The sequence below is a fragment of the Pelobates fuscus genome, chromosome 4, assembly GCF_036172605.1.
Source record: "Pelobates fuscus isolate aPelFus1 chromosome 4, aPelFus1.pri, whole genome shotgun sequence".
Lineage (NCBI taxonomy): Eukaryota > Metazoa > Chordata > Amphibia > Anura > Pelobatidae > Pelobates > Pelobates fuscus.
In genome coordinates, this window is record NC_086320.1 from 63,516,712 (window position 1) to 63,535,503 (window position 18,792).

Here is an 18,792-nt window from a genome sequence, read left to right on the forward strand (position 1 = left end):
AGGAACATCCACTCCTTCATGTTGTCTCTCATCGATGGTTGTGTAAATTAATTTGTATCCATGATCAATTGATAACACTGATCATTGCAACAAATAATTGATTCCAGACCATAGCATTTGGAGACTCGGCAAATACAAGCATGTAGCACAGCTGGTGCCAACCCCAGCACACTGTCACATCCAGCACATTGTCAACCCACTTCCTTTACAATTTTATATTAACACGGCAATAAGTGGGCTACTACACTAACTATAAATATAGGTACGTAATATATTAGTATTATGGTACAGCAGCACACAAACCTCCCTATACTACAGGCCAGGAGTGCGAGGGGGGCAGGTGTCCCTTGACCCTTTGCTGATGAAGGTCTCAGTTAGGGACATTTCTGTTAAAAAAATATAGAAATCTTTTGTGACATTTGCAAGTACCTTACCAACACTGTGTTACTCCTGGTTTAGTAAATAAACCAATTTGGGATGCCCCGTGAAACTCCTTAATACAATATGGAGTAATATATCGGTATGCATAATACTGGTACTGTATGCAGTTCCTTATTAGTCATATCCTGTGTCAACAAAGATCTAACTATTCTCTAACAAAATACTATTCTCCTCTTACCTGGGCCATGATAAACTAACACTCTTCCAGTAGAATTCTTTACTCACCAGGGAAATGAGCCATAACGATATCTGACACTCCAGTATTGTCCTGTTTATGTTTACATATTTTTTTTGAGCAATCTTGCATATCTTCAATATTTGCTAAATCTTGAAAATCTGCCTCTCCTTGATACATTGTATCTTTCATTCTATAATCTAATATAAATTATTTAATACTTACCTAGTGACAATTTGCACCTGCTCATCTGATAACAAGTGCTCATCACCTCCACTGGATGACTTCGGTAGGCCATCTGTCGGAATGGCTCTCGGAATTTTATTTGGAGTTCTGGCAGTTATAGGTAAGTTCTATTAAAATGTAAATACCGTTAATAACAATACACATGTATACATACATACATACATAATTAACCTTGCTCAAAGAGCTTACAATCTGCACAAGCAGATAAATAGCCAGACAGACGATCTATAGAAAAGCTCTGGTTATAGAACAATAGGAAAAAACACTCCCCATTAATTCAAGTATATTTTAAAATATTCTACCTTGGCATCTGTCTGCCTGTCTGTCTGGTTCACGGTACAAATATCAACTCTGGAGTTGCTAATCTATAACTAATTGTTTTTCTGTATTTATTTGCACAGGTATTATTGTTGCAGCTGTGTTTATCTCAATAAACAAGAAAAAGAAGAACACGCCCAAGAAAGTTGATAAAGTTGATGCAACCAGTCCTACGGAAACCATCACTCTGGCGTCTTAACGCCAGGGGTTGTGATATCAATGTAAAAGGAAACTAGGATAAGAAACTAAAACGAGAATGGTTTTGGTAATAATCAAAGGTTTATACAAGATTTTTTGTGTATATTTTTATGTCATTTAGAGACAACTAATGTAATTAATGAGGCCCATCTAAAAACAAACATATAGTGCAAGTCTGAGTTTTTGGAGACTTCTCACTAGAAAAAAAAAGCCCACGTAGACTTTATATTGCTCATTTCATTGCTAGTGTCTGTATAGTGCCTGTTAAAGGGCATTGTTTGTGCCAGAAGACATTGAGTACATTTATTTTGATAATTTCATACTTGAAGGCACCATTTGCCACCTGGAGGTCCATGAGATGAAAGTGTTTCCTGTAGTCTTCTGTATAGTCTCTAAGGACCTTGGAAGCAATAATTAGATGTTCTATCAGTTCATTGTGAGAAATCTTGGCAGCTTATACTATACATCATACAATAAAATCAACTCTCAAAATTCTCACACCTCTATGCATCTCATACAAAAATTCTGGTTATTTCTCTTTAGACGATCACATAATGGTGCACTTCTATTTTGCATTCTGTCCAAGATAAAGTGCTTCAAGAGAGTTAGTACAAATACTTCATTTTTACGTAGTCAAATCAACTATAATTTAATGTTCCAAGAATGAGCCTAGGATAGATACTAAGTTATTCACTTGGTCAGGGTATGGCAATCTAAGGCTCACAAGCATTCCATTCAGATGAGTGGACCAAAGGCAGTCTAGTTTATCCTATTGTAAAGCGCTGCAGAATTTGTTGGCGCTACAGAAAAATAAAAATAATTATAAACCCTGGGGAAATTCAGCTTTTTATGTGAACCTGTCATGATGTGTGTCTATTAGGTCTGATCTTAGAAACCATTGGGGTGTCCAGCTGTTAGCCGTGCTGTAGAATGTATTAGATGTAAATGATAACTTGAACTAATGGTGTACCCAAATCTACCTCAGCTGTTTATTTTAAATGTAGGACAGTAGGCAAGGAAAATATAGATTTTGGAGAAATAAAAGTTTGTTTTCATTTTTATCATTATTATACTTTGACTAACTGGTGTTTCAAAACATGACATGATATTTCATTAAACGTGGCAGACCACATGTTTGCAAAATGTTTATTATTATATTATGTATATACTAACTCATTGAAACTTTTTTAAAAGAGTGCAAAAGGAACAATTTTTATTTTTTTAAGGGGACACTATCATGAAATGCTGTTTTGTTGCACCAGTTAAAGGTACACTCCATTCCTTAATACAAAATAAATAAAAGTCACTGTTTAGTAGAATACCTCAAATGGAAACTTGCATGCATTTAATTATGTATTTTTTCATTGGGGGTTTATTTAAAAACAGCTTGCAGTTCTTTTATCTGCTGCCTTTGCAAGCCTCCTCTTCTAACCCAGCCCAGACTTTATGTTGCTGTCCAATCACAGACTCCCCAATACAACTCAATGAGAAGCAAGTCAGGCTCTCTGAGCAATTGCTGCTTCTTGAGTTTAGCTCTACTGAGCTAACCAAACCAGGAAGTATCACTACCAGTTGTATTCTTGAAAGCCAAGGAGGTGTAACAAGGTTAATTTATAAAAGTGTATATTTCTATTGAAATCTGCACTTTTTGCAAAATAGAAAAAATAGGACACACTCTTCAAGCAAAAAAAAACATTTCAGCAAGCTAAAGTGCTTTAGGGCTCTGGAGTGTCTCATTACATTTATGATAACACAGTTCAGCCTAGAATAGGAGAAAACAAACATATTATACAATTAATATTGTCACTACAGTCGTTAAAACTTTGCTAAAATTAAAACTGAGGGCATGCCTGTTTCTCCAAAAGCTAAGGACAGAATAGACTGCCTGGTCAAGTGCATTACTTACTAGTGATATTTGTGAAAAGGGAGATCTATCGTCTATTAAATTTGCCAAATAAACTGGAGTAAATCCTATTGATAAGTCATCAAGAGATGTATGCACATGGTAAGCATATTTATTCAGCATCCAAAACAAACAAATAAAACATATTTTTACAGATACACAACACATATTTATTGAGTGTGCAATTAAAAAAATACATGGCTCCTTTTTATATGATACGTCATTTTTAAATGGTCTGTCTTCACGGGGTGTACATCTACACCGGTAAATAAAGGTATTAGAACTTGCATATCTAGCCTGTTTGCGAATTTCGCTGCCTTTGAAATGGAAACCAAAGCTTATGATACAACATTAAATACAATTTTATACATATTTGTGTGTACTCTTTTTTTTTATGAAACTGAATAAAATTGCCTATATTCATACAAATGTCAATAGAATTCCAATGAGGTAACATAATTCCAATCATGTGTGACATACAAGCCTAGACTAGCCATTGGACAAACTGACGAATGTCTAGTGGGCCACGATGGCCATGGGATAAGGCCAAATGGGGTGATCAAAAGATCTCCTTGGCTGGCCTATGTAAGGTACATGCTACTGGAGTGCTGGCCAACAGAGGTAGCGCTAATGTTCCACAAACTGAAGATGCAGACCGCATGCTCCTTCCATCAGAGAACCAAAGGTTAGTATGAGAAAGGAGTAAGTCAATGTTTTTTTTTTGTAATTTTTTTTTTTATGTCACCTGTATATTCATATTGATTTTGTATGTTTTTATATATATATATATATATCAAATCAAGAAAGGTCTGCACTCACATTCTTCCTTATGAGGAACCATTTATTGCTTCATTCTTTGAAGATTTGAGTCAACATTTCATACTCCATCAGGACTTTCCTCTGGTCTTTACATGCACCCAGCATTTAAAAAAGTTATATATTGTGTGGGCAAGAGTGTTATATATATATATATATATATATATTATACATTTTTAATATAAAATACAAAATCCAGTAAACTCATTTATTCAATAAACAGCAATTTTAAAGCTCATAGAATGTAATATCATTTTTTAAGAACACCTAGCCTAGGCAAAAAAATAATTTGGGTTTATTTACAGTATATGATCATACATTGCATATGCCTGCCACAACGTCAATGCACCCCATTCTTGACAGGTCCTACTCAAGCAACCTAATGCTTGCTCCTATGAGACGAATCCACTTACTTGATAAAATGCTTCCTCCTCAGACTATCTGCAGTGCAAGGTTAAATAGGATGCTTGAGTGAGGAACCTGTGTGAGGGTGGGACACACACACACCATGACAAGAAGCCCCGATTCACACACAAATACATGCATACACTACAAGTTGCTTCTGTCTGTACATACTGCATCATATTAAGATCCTACACACACACACACACACACTACAAACAGCCTCTATTAACAAACACTCACTCCACTACAAACAGCCCCTATACACACACTACACATTAAAAAGACCCTATACACACAACACGCTACAAAGAGCCCATCCACATACACACACAACCCCCTCCACATATGAAAACACACACATAGCCTCCACCACAAAGAAAACACAGCAAGCAATCTCCCCACACATCCAATATATAATGCATTCTGCACGTACAGAATCCAAGCACTATGACCATTTCAAAGCACTGAACGGGTCATGGTACTTTGAGTAACCCTTTAATAAAAATAATTATCTGCTGCTGTCTGAATGACTGTATTAGGAACAGATTAACTCCTTAAACTTCCTTATCAACAAAAACACAATTACAAAATATAAGTGAGTAAACCAGATCTAAACTTAACCTCCATTCTCTCATCTGTAACCTATCATTTTCTTATTCCTTGAGCTATCTATTTGTTTGCTTGCAGACACGGCCCAGTAATTTAATGCTGGTGTACTTTGTAGTCCATATATTTGAAGTGTGCGATGACTACATGTTGTGGAAAATGTTCTCATCACTGATACAGTCTATTTGTTACGTTAAAACTGGATCTTTTCAAACTTCTCTGATAGATTTCCTTTGCTGGAGAAATTATTGCTACGGAATACATTGCCAACAGTCGTTCAGCCAAACTGGTACACTGATGAATCTAGAATAGAACACTTGGCATACGTTGTTGCAGAATTAAAATTTTTCAATCGTAGTATACGTATGATTGTTTGTATATAGAAACAAATATTAAATAACGACTCACTTTAAATCTCTGTGGACATTACAAAATAAGAAATATGTCTAGAATTATATTTTAAGAATTCTGAGTTCCTGTCTTGCTGAGTTGTGACACATTTAAAATAAAACACATCATAAATAGTACAGTATGTTTGTTGTGTAAGTGCGATACTATTGAGCATATAAATGAACACTCACAATGTTTGGAACCTTTATGCTTGGCTATGGATGAAAGCCTTGGTGCCTTAACCCCTTAAGGACACATGACATGTGTGACATGTCATGATTCCCTTTTATTCCAGAACTTTGGTCCTTAAGGGGTTAAACTACATTTTCTTTCTTGGAAATGAACTAAGAAAGCTAAAATAATTTAAATAATTCTGCGCATTTACAGCAGGCTCTAGATAGAATTGCATTAGATATTCTAGAGTGTATGTATGTGTGTATGTTTATAACACAATTTATCAAAAGTCCGAATTAGAGACCTGTTTAAGCAGATAATTCTCCAAATTGCTTAGTTATTCACTAACTGTAAGTCAGTTTCATATTCATGTTTGCAAACTACCCACTTTCCAGTCAGTTTAAATCAGTTTATAAGTTTAAAAAAAAAATAACTGATGCAAGTTATAGAAGTTATAGCATACCAGTAACCACAAAGCATCTATTAGAACCAACTTAAAACATGTAGCTGTTTTTTAAATTTGAAATTTCAAGGTGGCCAGGGTCTCTGCTCATAACTTTAAGATGATAGTGGGAACGTAGTTGAATATTATAAATTAATAAATTGAGCATAGGTTCAGAAGATAAACTTGGAGGCAGCAATTGGCTATTGTGTTAGTGGCCAAAAGGTGACGGGGTATCTCTGGTCCATACTGACCAGGTGGAATCCTGTTCAAGGCCTTGACATTACCATATTCTATATATAATGCCAATGTTACATAGAGGACTAGGACTCTCTTAGTTATTAGTATGTTAGTTTTTGTGCCCCAGACCCAGGGCAGGCACGTCCTATAGGTGACTTAGGCTTCCTACTTGTCACTCAGCTAAAGTGAGAAAAAGTGAGTGGGGAAGGCAGGGCAGGGGCAGAGAGTGGGGGCACAGAGAAGAGAAGTGAGTGGGGAAGGCAGGGCAGGGGCAGAGAGGAGAGAAAAAGTGAGTGGGGAAGGCAGGGCAGGGCCAGAGAGCGGGGGCACAGAGAAGAGAAGAAGTGAGTGGGGGAAGGCAGGGCAGGGGCAGAGAGTGGGGGCATAGAGAAGAGAAGAAGTGAGTGGGGGAAGGCAGGGCAGGGGCAGAGAGTGGGGGCATAGAGAAGAGAAGAAGTGAGTGGGGGAAGGCAGGGCAGGGGCAGAGAGGAGAGAAAAAGTGAGTGGGGAAGGCAGGGCAGGGGCAGAGAGTGGGGGCACAGAGAAGAGAAGTGAGTGGGGAAGGCAGGGCAGGGGCAGAGAGGAGAGAAAAAGTGAGTGGGGAAGGCATGGCAGGGGCAGAGAGAAGAGAAAAAGTGAGTGGGGAAGGCTGGGCAGGGGCAGAGAGTGGGGGCACAGAGAAGAGAAGAAGTGAGTGGGGAAGGTAGGGCAGGGCCAGAGAGTGGGGGCATAGAGAAGAGAATAAGTGAGTGGGGGAAGGCAGGACAGGGGCAGAGAGGAGAGAAAAAGTGAGTGGGGAAGGCAGGGCAGGGGCAGAGAGTGGGGGCACAGAGAAGAGAAGAAGTGAGTGGGGAAGGTAGGGCAGGGCCAGAGACTGGGGGCATAGAGAAGAGAAGAAGTGAGTGGGGGAAGGCAGGGCAGGGGCAGAGAGGAGAGAAAAAGTGAGTGGGGAAGGCAGGGCAGGGCCAGAGAGTGGGGGCACAGAGAAGATAAGCAGTAAGTGGGGGCACAGAAAAGATAAGCAGTAAGTGGGGGAAATCAGGGCAGGGGCATTGAGTGGGGTGATTTTTCTAAAAACTATCCTAGCTGCAGCCATTCACCCAGAAGGAGAGGATCAGGGACTGGATACACTTACCTTCAACTCAGCTTAGTGCTAGCTGAGGCTGATGGGAGTGGGAAGAGCAGCATGCTGCTACCTGCTGCTGCCTCCTTCCTCCCGCGGTGCTCTCTTCTGAAGCTGGGAGGAAGTGATCGGCTGTCACTTCCTCCCAGCCAGCTAATACTACAGGGGCCCGGTTGGCTCTTAAAGGGCCATGGCACCCCACCGGGTCCCTGTTCAGAGATACCCATCGGGTGGCCCTAAATGCATGAGCCACCTGATAGGCCCCTCCAAATTGTTGTGGGCAGTGTGGGCCCACAGGGCAGCTGCTTTGGGCCCCCCAGGGGTAACTGGGCCTGGGGCAGCTGCCCCTTTTGCCCTGTGTTAAAGACGGCCCTGCTCCCATAGCCAGTAACATGTGATTATTATACATTATCCTCCCATAGCCAGTAACCTGTGTTTATTATACATTATCCCCCCATAGCCAGTAACCTGTGTTTATTATACATTATCCCCCCACAACCAGTAACCTGTGTTTATTATACATTATCCCCCATAGCCAGTAATCTGTGTTTATTATACATTATCCTCTCCATAGCCAGTAACCTGTGTTTATTATACATTATCCCCCCCATAGCCAGTAACCTGTGTTTATTATACATTATCCTCCCATAGCCAGTAACCTGTGATTATTATACATTATCCTCCCATAGCCAGTAACCTGTGTTTATTATACATTATCCCCCCATAGCCAGTAACCTGTGTTTATTATACATTATCCCCCCACAACCAGTAACCTGTGTTTATTATACATTATCCCCCATAGCCAGTAATCTGTGTTTATTATACATTATCCTCTCCATAGCCAGTAACCTGTGTTTATTATACATTATCCCCCCATAGCCAGTAACCTGTGTTTATTATACATTATCCTCCCATAGCCAGTAACCTGTGTTTATTATACATTATCCCTCCATAGCCAGTAACCTGTGTTTATTATACATTATCCCCCCCATAGCCAGTAACCTGTGTTTATTATACATTATCCCTCCTATAGCCAGTAACCTGTGTTTATTATACATTATCCCTCCTATAGCCAGTAACCTGTGTTTATTATACATTATCCACCCATAGCCAGTAACCTATGTTTATTATACATTATCCCCCCATAGCCAGTAACCTGTGTTTATTATACATTATCCCCCCATAGCCAGTAACCTGTGTTTATTGTACATTATCCTCCCCATAGCCAGTAACCTGTGTTTATTATACATTATCCCCCCATAGCCAGTAACCTGTGTTTATTATACATTATCCCCCCATAGCCAGTAACCTGTGTTTATTATACATTATCCCCCCATAGCCAGTAAACTGTTTATTATACATTATCCTCCCCATAGCCAGTAACCTGTGTTTATTATACATTATCCTCCCATAGCCAGTAACCTGTGTTTATTATACATTATCCTCCCATAGTCATTTATCGTTGGACCTAGGCAGCATGATGTCTTAGGCCGGCCCAGAGAGTGAGTGAGTGAGTGAATAATATAATATATATAAAAACCAAAGAAAAGAAAATGTTACCTGCGCTTTCTCCTTAATCCCTATGTATATTTAGACAAATGGAGGTCATTTAGTTGCTCCAATGGCCATTGGAGGGAATGCCCGCCTGCCAACGTCAAGGCAGACCCCCCTAAGCGAGTCCTAACACTGAACCTTCAGCCTGCTTCCTTGAGCTTCTGGCAAAGATATCTCTAATGAGACAGAAAGGGGTATTTTTTATATACACCCCTATACTTATTAACCCTTAATAGGGAACACATGAGATGGGCAGCAGCATTGTAACCAGGCTGTGTGATACAAAGTAAATACAAATACAAAAAGAGAAGTCCTGCGCTTAGTCCCATTACTACTGGGCCAGAAGCAAGGACTACAATACACATCAGCCCCAATATATAGTAAAAACCAAAGAAAAGAAAATGTTACCTGCGCTTTCTCCTTAATCCCTATGTATATTTAGACAAATGGAGGTCATGTTAGGACCCGCTTAGGGGGGTCTGCCTTGACGTTGGCAGGCGGGCATTCCCTCCAATGGCCATTGGAGCATTTAAATGACCTCCATTTGTCTAAATATGCATAGGGATTAAGGAGAAAGCGCAAGTAACATTTTCTTTTCTTTGGTTTTTACTATATATTGGGGCTGATGTGTATTGTAGTCGTTGCTGCTGGCCCAGTAGTAATGGGACTAAGCGCAGGACTTCTCTTTTTGTATTAATATAATATATATGTTCAGAAACATATTAGTAATATATGTAAATCGGGTTCATGCAAAGAGGGTGAAAAGGTATTAAAGAAAAACACACTTATTGCATCAAATTTACAAAGCCAAACTTTTAAAAGCTTTCCTCGTTTCTTTCTCGGGATGAGGAATATATCGGTTGTAGACTGAGGATTTCCATCTGCCCAATCTTTTAATAATATGCACTGGAGTGTCAGTGTTGAAGGAGACCGAAGCTGCCCCTATTCTAAATGAAAGACCCGAGACATGGATCAGTGGTGTATCCTGGTTTTGTGCTGCCCTAGGCAGGACAAAACTCAGGCGCCCCCCCTCCCCCCGCGCCACCCCCACCCAACCTTTCCCCCCACCCCGCATTCTAAATACACACACACACATTCACTGACAGATACGCATACACTAGCTAACAGAAACACACACTCGTTAACAGAAACACACACACACTAACAGACACAGACACACACTAACAGACACAGACACACACACTAACATACACACATACACTAACAGGCACAGACAGAAACACTAACAGACACAAACACTGGCACACACACTAACAGACACACACACACTAACAGACACAGACAGAAACACTAACAGACACACACACTAACAGACACACACACACTGACACACACACACACACACACACTAACAGACACAGACACACACTAAGACACAGACACACACTAACAGACACACACACTAACAGACACAGACACACACTCACCCACCCACATTAACACATTTTTTTAAAATTTATTTTTAACACATTTTTTTTATTTATTTTTAACACATTTTTTTTAAATTTATTTTTAACACATTTTTTTTAACACATTTTTTTTTAATTTAACACCCCTCCACCCCCCCCCCCCCCCCGCCTCCTTACCTTTGGGAATGCTGGGGAGGGGGGGTGTCTCTTCTTCCCTAGTGGTCCAGTGGCTGCTGGGCAATCGGGCGGCAATGCCTGGCGGGTGGGCGGGCGGGCGGGCGGCCGGCGAGGGAGCACTTCCCCTGAGCTGTATGCTCAGCTCCCTCGCGCGCCTTGTCATATTCCGGCTCCGCCTCCCAGCCTCACTCTGCGGCTGGCGAGGGAGCTGAGCAGACAGCTCAGGGGAAGTGCTCCCTCGCCGGCCGGCCAGCCGGCCGGCCGCCCGCCAGGCAGTGCCGCCCAGCAGCCCGCCGGCATGTCTGTTAGCCGCAAGGCTAACAAGACATTTGCCTTGGGCATTTGGGGGGCGGCTTTTTTTGCCGCCCCCTGGAAAATGCCGCCCAAGGCAAATGCCTTGTTTGCCTCGCGGCTAATACGCCCCTGACATGGATACAACCCAATCTTAGGAGTAGTGTTCTGATGTAGAAGATTAATTTAGCCGTAGTCAGAGAGATTCAGTGAGAGTAGTGGTGAAATGTGTGTGGCATGACTGAGTGTGGTTAAGTAAGAGTCAAGTATTTTAACTGGGCACTAGTTCTAGGTGGGATAAAGTGGTATAGCGGATGGATGAGTAGTTTGGTTCGTTTTAGAGGTTTGTAGAGAAAGTATATAGTGATCATGATTTTTAGCGATATCCAATATTTTTAAGGTCTCAAACAAACCTAAAATGCTATATAAAATTTGTGGGAATATCGAATAGTCGTGTACAGTAAATCAGAGAGGGCTCAGAATAGCGAACCATCGATCGGTAACCTGGATGAAGTAGGGGGTCTATCTGTTTTAGTAAATATGCGGTAATATGCTTTTAATGGGATAGGACGTTAGGAAAGGTGTGTGATTGGGATAAGTGGTTGTGGCTGTATTTGCCTTATCCTGGGAACGACCTGGCTCCTAAGCTTGAGCCGCGCATGGCTGGATCACTCCTGCCTCCACACGAGCCGCATGCGGCTTGATCTCCTCTTCTTACTTAGCAGTGATCGGTCACGTGGCCCGCCTGGCACTAGGAGCACGGCTCGAGTCACGAGCTCACTCTTAAAGGGGCAGTGGGAGCCAAAAGTTGATTCAGGCTCCCATTGGCCCACGTCATTCCAGCACCCCCACACACGAACGTTTTGGGGGCGTAGGCATGATGTGGGCCAATCACTGGTGTAACAGTAGTGTACATTAAATAGGGAGTTTGCGGTTGTGCAAATGGACTGTTTGCAGTTGTTTGCAGTGAGTTAAACGGGGAGTTTGGTCTGTCACTGTGAAGCGGGCGTAACCCTTACACTACCTGATCGATACAACATCATACCTGATGTTTTAAAGCACGTTATTCCAAACAATTTAGGAATGTTAGATGATTTATGCCCTTTATGGATTAAAACCAGACTCTGCATCAACTATGTAATTTTCCATGGGAGTTTTGCCATGGATCCCCCTCCGGCATGCCACAGTTAGTTAGTTAGTTAGTTAGTCCCCTTGAAACAACTTTTCCATCACTATTGTGGCCAGAAAGAGTCCCTGTGGGTTTTAAAATTCGCCTGCCTATTGAAGTCTATGGCGGTTCGCCAGGTTCGCCCGTTCGCGAACATTTGCGGAAGTTCGTGTTCGCCGTTCGCGATCGGAAAATTTTATGTTCGCGACATCATTATTAAACACACCTTTAATGGCTGTCTTTCTCACAGCTACTAGAGGTGCTTCCCATGTAAGAGCTGAGTCAGACTTAGTTCTCAATCAAATATTGCTCAAAGAGAGTATTTCTAAACTAAATGCTTACTGGGACACTATAGCATCAGGAATAAATGTTTGTACTGCTAACACTACAGTGATCCTTTGAACTGTTTTTTTTTTTAGTAGTTTGAAAGCTTCTACGTCATTAATTGTCCACGAAGACTAAGGCGTGGTACGATCTGGATAGAACTTTAAATCCATGGCAGTAGAAGAAGTCTGGGGATCACCAAGGAGATGTTTGAAAAGACTTGGGGTTTGACAGGGCTTTCCTGACACCTGTAGCCTGGCTAATTACCTGCTTCTCCGATAATACAGGAACATTCTAGCATCTTAAAGAAACGAACATTTATAAAACGTAGAAGCAGGTTTATTTACTAAAAGTGAAATAAACACTAATTTAACATAACCAGTATGCAATAGTGAAAGTGTGTAGCGCTAAATAATATTAACTTACTCCACAAAAATCTTTAGGGGTATAGAATATAACTATATCCTCCAAAATCTTTAAGAGTATAGGAGATATATATAATGTGGAGAAAAATAGAGAAATATATAGTGCACTCTGTGCAGAAGGACATGGTTGTAACCCATATAATAGGAAACACTCACGCGGTTCAGAGCCTATTGAGGATTGGCTCTAATCACTCTTGCCTTGTGTCCTTTTGGTGACACACACTTCAACTCCAGATAGAGGGTATTCCTCAGAGAAAAAGAAAAAGAGAAGGGAAAATTCGCCCTGGTGTTGAAATCCTTAAACCAGTAGTATACAAACATATATATAAAGGTGAAGGTTGCTTCTCACCTGGATAAGAGCCTGTAACCTGGCTCTAAGTAGATAAGCATATGAGTCCTTTTTGAGATCACTCCTTCCCTCTTTTGTAGGATGGAAGATGCACCAAATATACTTATGGCAAATAAAAATTAATACACTTAAAATCAATATGATACATATAGTATATAGGTGAGCCCAAAACGCGTTTCGCCGATTCCGTTCGGCTTTCTCAATTGAGGGAAGGAGTCATCCCAAAAAGGACTCATATGCTTATCTACTTAGATGTCCCCCCCACCCTTAGGACCCCCTTCAGCCAGTTACCTTTCTCCAGCGCCGGCTCCCTCCCCTGTGCTGGGGAACTCTCCACCTCCAGCCGACATCAGATCCGAATGCGCATGCACAGCAAGAGCGTGCATTCAAGCAGCCCATATGAAAGCATTACTCAGTGCTTTCCTATGGACGTCCAGCGTCTTCTTACTGTGATTTTCACAGTGAGAATCGCGGAAGCGTCTCTAGCGGCTGTCAGTGAGACAGCCACTAGAGGCTGTATTAACCCTCAGTGTAAACATAAGAGTTTCTCTGAAACTGCTATGTTTTCAGCTGCAGGGTTAAACCTAGAGGGACCTGGCACCCAGACCACTTAATTGAGCTGAAGTTGTCTGGGTGCCTATAGTGATCCTTTAACTTTATTTTTCTAATTTAGTTACAACATGCTGCACTCAGCTAAGAAGGTAGGGCATTCGGCAAGTGTAATGTTCTGTTATTGTGGAAAAAAGTTGATTTATAAATGTTTCCTATTCTAAATGTAAATGACACTTAAAATTAAATAACAATGTAAATGTTCTTGTATACACTTCCCCCCATCATTTGTTATCCCAGAACAATAATTCTATAATGTAAACTTGCTTCCTTTTCAAAGATGAGAAAAAAAAAGATTTTTCTTGATTTGGATGTTTTCCAGCCCTTTGGTTAACCCTGGGATGTTTAAACTGGACTCTACAGAAATATTTTCCATTTCCTTCACAAAATATTTAAATCTTCATCTCTTCATCTTATGTCCCTGGTATTTTTTGTTCAAGAATTAGATGTTATCCTTTATGTCTTTTACACCCTGACATGTATTGCTTGTTGGTCGTAAAAAGAAAAATGAGTCGAAAATAGATTGATCTTCCTTATAATGTGTTCAAGGACAATTTCCTATAGATCCCTTTGTCGGTTCTCATTTAGGTTTCTACTGGACTGCATCAATGGCAATTTTTCTTTTTTTGTCTCAGAATATATAGTCTACGGATATGTTTTAGGGCTCTATAACAGGGTAGGCAACCTTCAGCAATCCAGATGTTGTGGACTACATCTCCCATAGTAATCTTTCAGCCATTATGCTGGCAAAGCATCAGGGGACATGTAGTCCACAACATCTGGAGTGCTAACGTTTGCCTACCCGTGCTCTATTAGCCTCCTTCCAACTGCCGATGCTCGATGTGAGTTGTGTACACATTTTGGAGCAGTTGTAAGGACCTTAGTCCTTAATCGATGAGACGAATGGTTGAGAAGGTGGATTGTCAAGATAAAGCAAGTTCCCCTAAAAATATGCTGGACTTCATTATGCCAGCTTTTCGGTGTGATTTGTTCCACCCCCAAAATAGAAATGTACAAGAGCCCTTGGAACCCTATTAATCAGAAGACTTGCACCCTTTCAATCACCTTGCATGCAATAGTGATGGATTTATATACAAGGCATGGACTCCAGGAGCTTCTTCCCATTTTCATTTCTCCAAAACACTGGTATGGTTTGGGAGAACGCGGTCAACACTGAGCTGCTATAAATAAACCAGAAAAACAATGTAAACCTACGCAGAAAAAAAAAAAAGAATCCAGACTTTCTATCTTCTAACCATCGATTGCGATTGGGTGGATTTCATAATCGTGTGCCTGAAACCATGTAACCTATGTTTAATACCAAAACTTTAAAGTGAATATAAACTTTTATTGTTGTGTAAGACTTTTTATTTCATCATTTGTTTATAGACTTTTCATATGATAAGGTGCCCAAATTTTTTCAGGGTTTATAAATAACCCGACTTGAAGTGTTTTGTCGAAAAACTTTCCTTTTTTTCCCCCCAACTAGTTTCAGTTGTGTTACCTTTGTTTAAGAAGTGAAAAGAAGATTTCTAATTCTTCATGTGACACAGGCCAGCTGTTTGCCAGATGTGGGCTCCCTGCCAGCCCTGTCATTTCATATATCCACCAATGTATTTACACGTCGTACATGGAAGCAGCTGGACACGGTGCACTACAAGCTGCCAGGCAATATTTGTAAGTCATGTAATGGTAAGAAGACGTGCCGGAGTGCGTTACAAAGTTTTGAACACGTGTAACTCATTGACGTTACCCTTGCCACCCAGGGAGTTCAGGTCTTGTCTTTGGGAACTATTGGGAAACATGCACCGAAACTATATTACTATATGATCTCACAGGCTTTAAACCAACTCAAACATATTCTGCAAACTCAGCCATAACATATAATTATTTGATGAAACCAGACACTAGATATGTGTGGCACTATGTTCAGGACACATTGTATTATTTCCTAATTATTGACAGATTTTAATTATTTGAGTCATGTTGCTGAGGAGGTTTCAGATGGGCTGTTCTCAGGATTTAGTGATATACTTCAGTTATGAATGTATTTTACCCTTAGAAACTATGGGTTACACGTAATCCTGCGTTTAAAGTAGTAGGTGTTTTGTATGAGTTTACAATTTTTATTACATAAAGTCAGGTGTCAACAAAATCTCACAATTAATGCACTTCATCAAAAAGGAACAATACCATACCATATTTAAAAGAAGAAAAACTACCACAACAAGAGGACATAGTCTTAAATTAGAGGGGCAAAGATTAATAAAAATAATATCAGGAAGTATTACCGTACTTTACTGACAGGGTAGTGGATGCATGGAATAGCCTTCCAGCTGAAGTGGTAGAGGTTAACACAGTGAAGGAGTTTAAGCGTGCGTGGTATAGGCATAAGGCTATCCTAACTATAAGATAAGGAATTAATGAAAGTATTTTGAAATATTGGGCAGACTAGATGAGCCGAATGGTTCTTATCTGCCGTCACATTCTATGTTTCTATCCTATAAGGGTGGCAGATAAATAGAACCAAAAATATTTGTGAAATTAAACAATCAATTCCTGGAGGGGGGACACATACCACACACCAAGCCAACCAGGGCACATTGCACTACAGAATAAGAAATAGAAACATTGCTTTGGTTTTACCATCTCTGTCTTCTCTCTGCTGACTGCCACATACAAAGGTTGGTGTTTTTCTGGTTTTCTTTTTTTTTTTTAAGGACAAAAAAGGACCTTCTAATCACGACTAGCAGGGAGCCAAGATGGATGCTCTCTGTTCCAGGGCAGAGAATCAGTGGAGGATCTGATCTCATGACAGAACAACAGCAGCATCAAGGATTCATGTACATGAAAATGCTAAATAGAGGGGGCGTGGTCTGACCGTCGATGAGACTAGACGTGTCTCACTAGAGCTCCCGGCGAAACGTGCCCAAAATAGCCAAAATCAGCGACCTTACCAGACTTTTGGTTACCCCAAGTTACTTGCGGACATGGAGAAGAGGCCCCCCCCAAAAAGACAGCAAAGACGGGGCACGGAATCGGGCGGATCAGTCCTAGACCTCATGTCGGCACAAAAACAGAGCCGGTCGGGGCCCCAAGATGGCGCCGGAGCGACCCCTCAGGCATCACCTCGTGCGGACAGGGAGGCCTCCCCCGACGACCGGGACACTATACTGGCTACACTGGCCGAAGTAAAAACGTTCCTGGCAGGCGAAATAGCCAAATCCACAGCGGTCCTCCAGGCCGAGATTGGGGCCTTGGGAGAGCGTACCGCGAAACTGGAAGACCGCATGGAGGCCTCGACTCAGGCCCACAACGCAGTTGTCGACAGGCTCAATGGCATGGCGACCCAGCTGGTGGCGATGGACCTTGCCTTTGAAGATCTAGCCAACCGGTCCCGGAGAAATAATGTCCGCCTGCGGGGCCTACCTGAGAGCGCTGGTGAGGATTTACAGGGGCTCCTGTTCACCGTCTTGAAACCGCTCCTTCCACAATTGCCAGACGATCAGTGGCACATGGAGAGGGCTCACAGGGCCTTTAGGGGCCAGAGGAATGACGCCAACTCCCCGAGGGATGTAGTCGTCCGCTTCCTATATTACCGCACCAAGGAGGCGTTGATGAAAAAGAGCCGAGAGGGGCCCATTAGATATGCCGGTAACGAGATTACCCTCTTTCAAGATCTAGCTCCCTCCGCGCTGCAACGGAGAAGGGATTGGCGGCCCATCACCGAGGCCTTACGGGCAGCCGGCATCAGGTATGCATGGGGGTTCCCCTTCAAGCTGATGGTGTTCCGGGGAGATCGAGTGCACGTACTCGCACCGGAAGGGGACCCCCGCCGCATGCTCAACGGCCTGGGCATACATCCGCCTGCTGACCTACCCGATTTGGCGATATACCCGGAGGATCTCCCTCGTTTGGTGCCGGAGTGGAAGGAGGCAGGATCGCGGGGACGCAGTTAAAGGTAGCCTGCATCGTTTTTTCCCTTCTAGCTGGTTTCCCTGATCTCCCAGGCCTATGCTAGCCAGTGCCTTGCGGAAGGCTGGAGGTTTTTCCAGTAAAGTTTAATTGGGGTGGGGTACGGGATGGAGCCCAAAGTTTGTGGGTTTGTTTTTCTATCTTTATGGCCTGGACCAACCCCCCCCCCCTCCCTGTGGACGCTGCCCAGCTATGTCCTTTGGGCCTGTGGACTTGCCTACCTCGAGTTGCAGGAGTGCTGCGGACTGCCCTTCTCCTCCTCTGCCACCGGGCTGTATTTTTTCTTTTTTGCCCGTTAGGGTCCGGGAGGGCTTGCCGTTGGTTTGGGAGGGGTTTCGGGCTATGCTGCTTCTACCTATAGTCCTTTCCTGCAACACGGGGTGTTACTTACCTAGGGAAGAATCTTCCAACGAGAAAGGATCGGACTGGACTTCTCCGGGTTGGTGTTTGCTTGTTGGTCCTTTTCCCCTGCTCCTGTTCCCTAATACTGCTCACTCGACCTCTCTGCTTCCTCCCCCCGGGGGGCGCCATTTTCCTGGTTGGGGCTGTAGGGGCTTTGGTCCTCTCCCCGTCTATCAGGGCCTGGTCTCCGGCCTGGTCCTTTATTCCTCTGCTGAGGCCCTGCGCCCCCGGGGGGGAGTGGAGGGGGTCGGGGTTCAGTGGGAGATGGTGGCTACACCCTTGCTGGGTCTGAGGTGTGACGGCTATGCACTTAACGAAATTGTTCAAAATTTAAAATGTTAATTTGTATTTGTTAAAATGGTATGGTAAACACCAGAGCGGAGAGAATACAGAGCGGAACACTTCGATAGCCTAAGGTGCCCGGTTTACCAGGCTCTGTATTGCTCACCGTTACCTAAAACTTTAAAAAAAAAAAAAAAAAAAAAAAAAAAATAAGTTAAAATTTAAAAAACAGGAAAAAAGGGAAAAAAAAAAAAATGATGAAAAATTGACAACAAAATATATAAAATGTATATCTGTTTAGGGCGGAATTGTTTGACGAAACTGGAGCA

At 42.1% G+C, this 18,792-nt stretch overlaps 1 protein-coding gene across 1 annotated transcript in view; it reads left to right on the forward strand.

The window, feature by feature from the left end:
* The window catches only part of CDH17 (cadherin 17), a 74,790-nt gene extending 72,914 nt beyond the window's left edge, over positions 1–1,876 (forward strand). The window contains exons 17-18 of the mRNA XM_063451245.1: positions 846–962; positions 1,264–1,876. Coding sequence (XP_063307315.1) covers positions 846–962; positions 1,264–1,379 — 233 coding nt within the window. The 3' untranslated portion in view covers positions 1,380–1,876. The remainder of the gene's footprint in view (positions 1–845; positions 963–1,263) is intronic.
* The last annotated feature ends 16,916 nt before the right edge of the window (positions 1,877–18,792 follow it).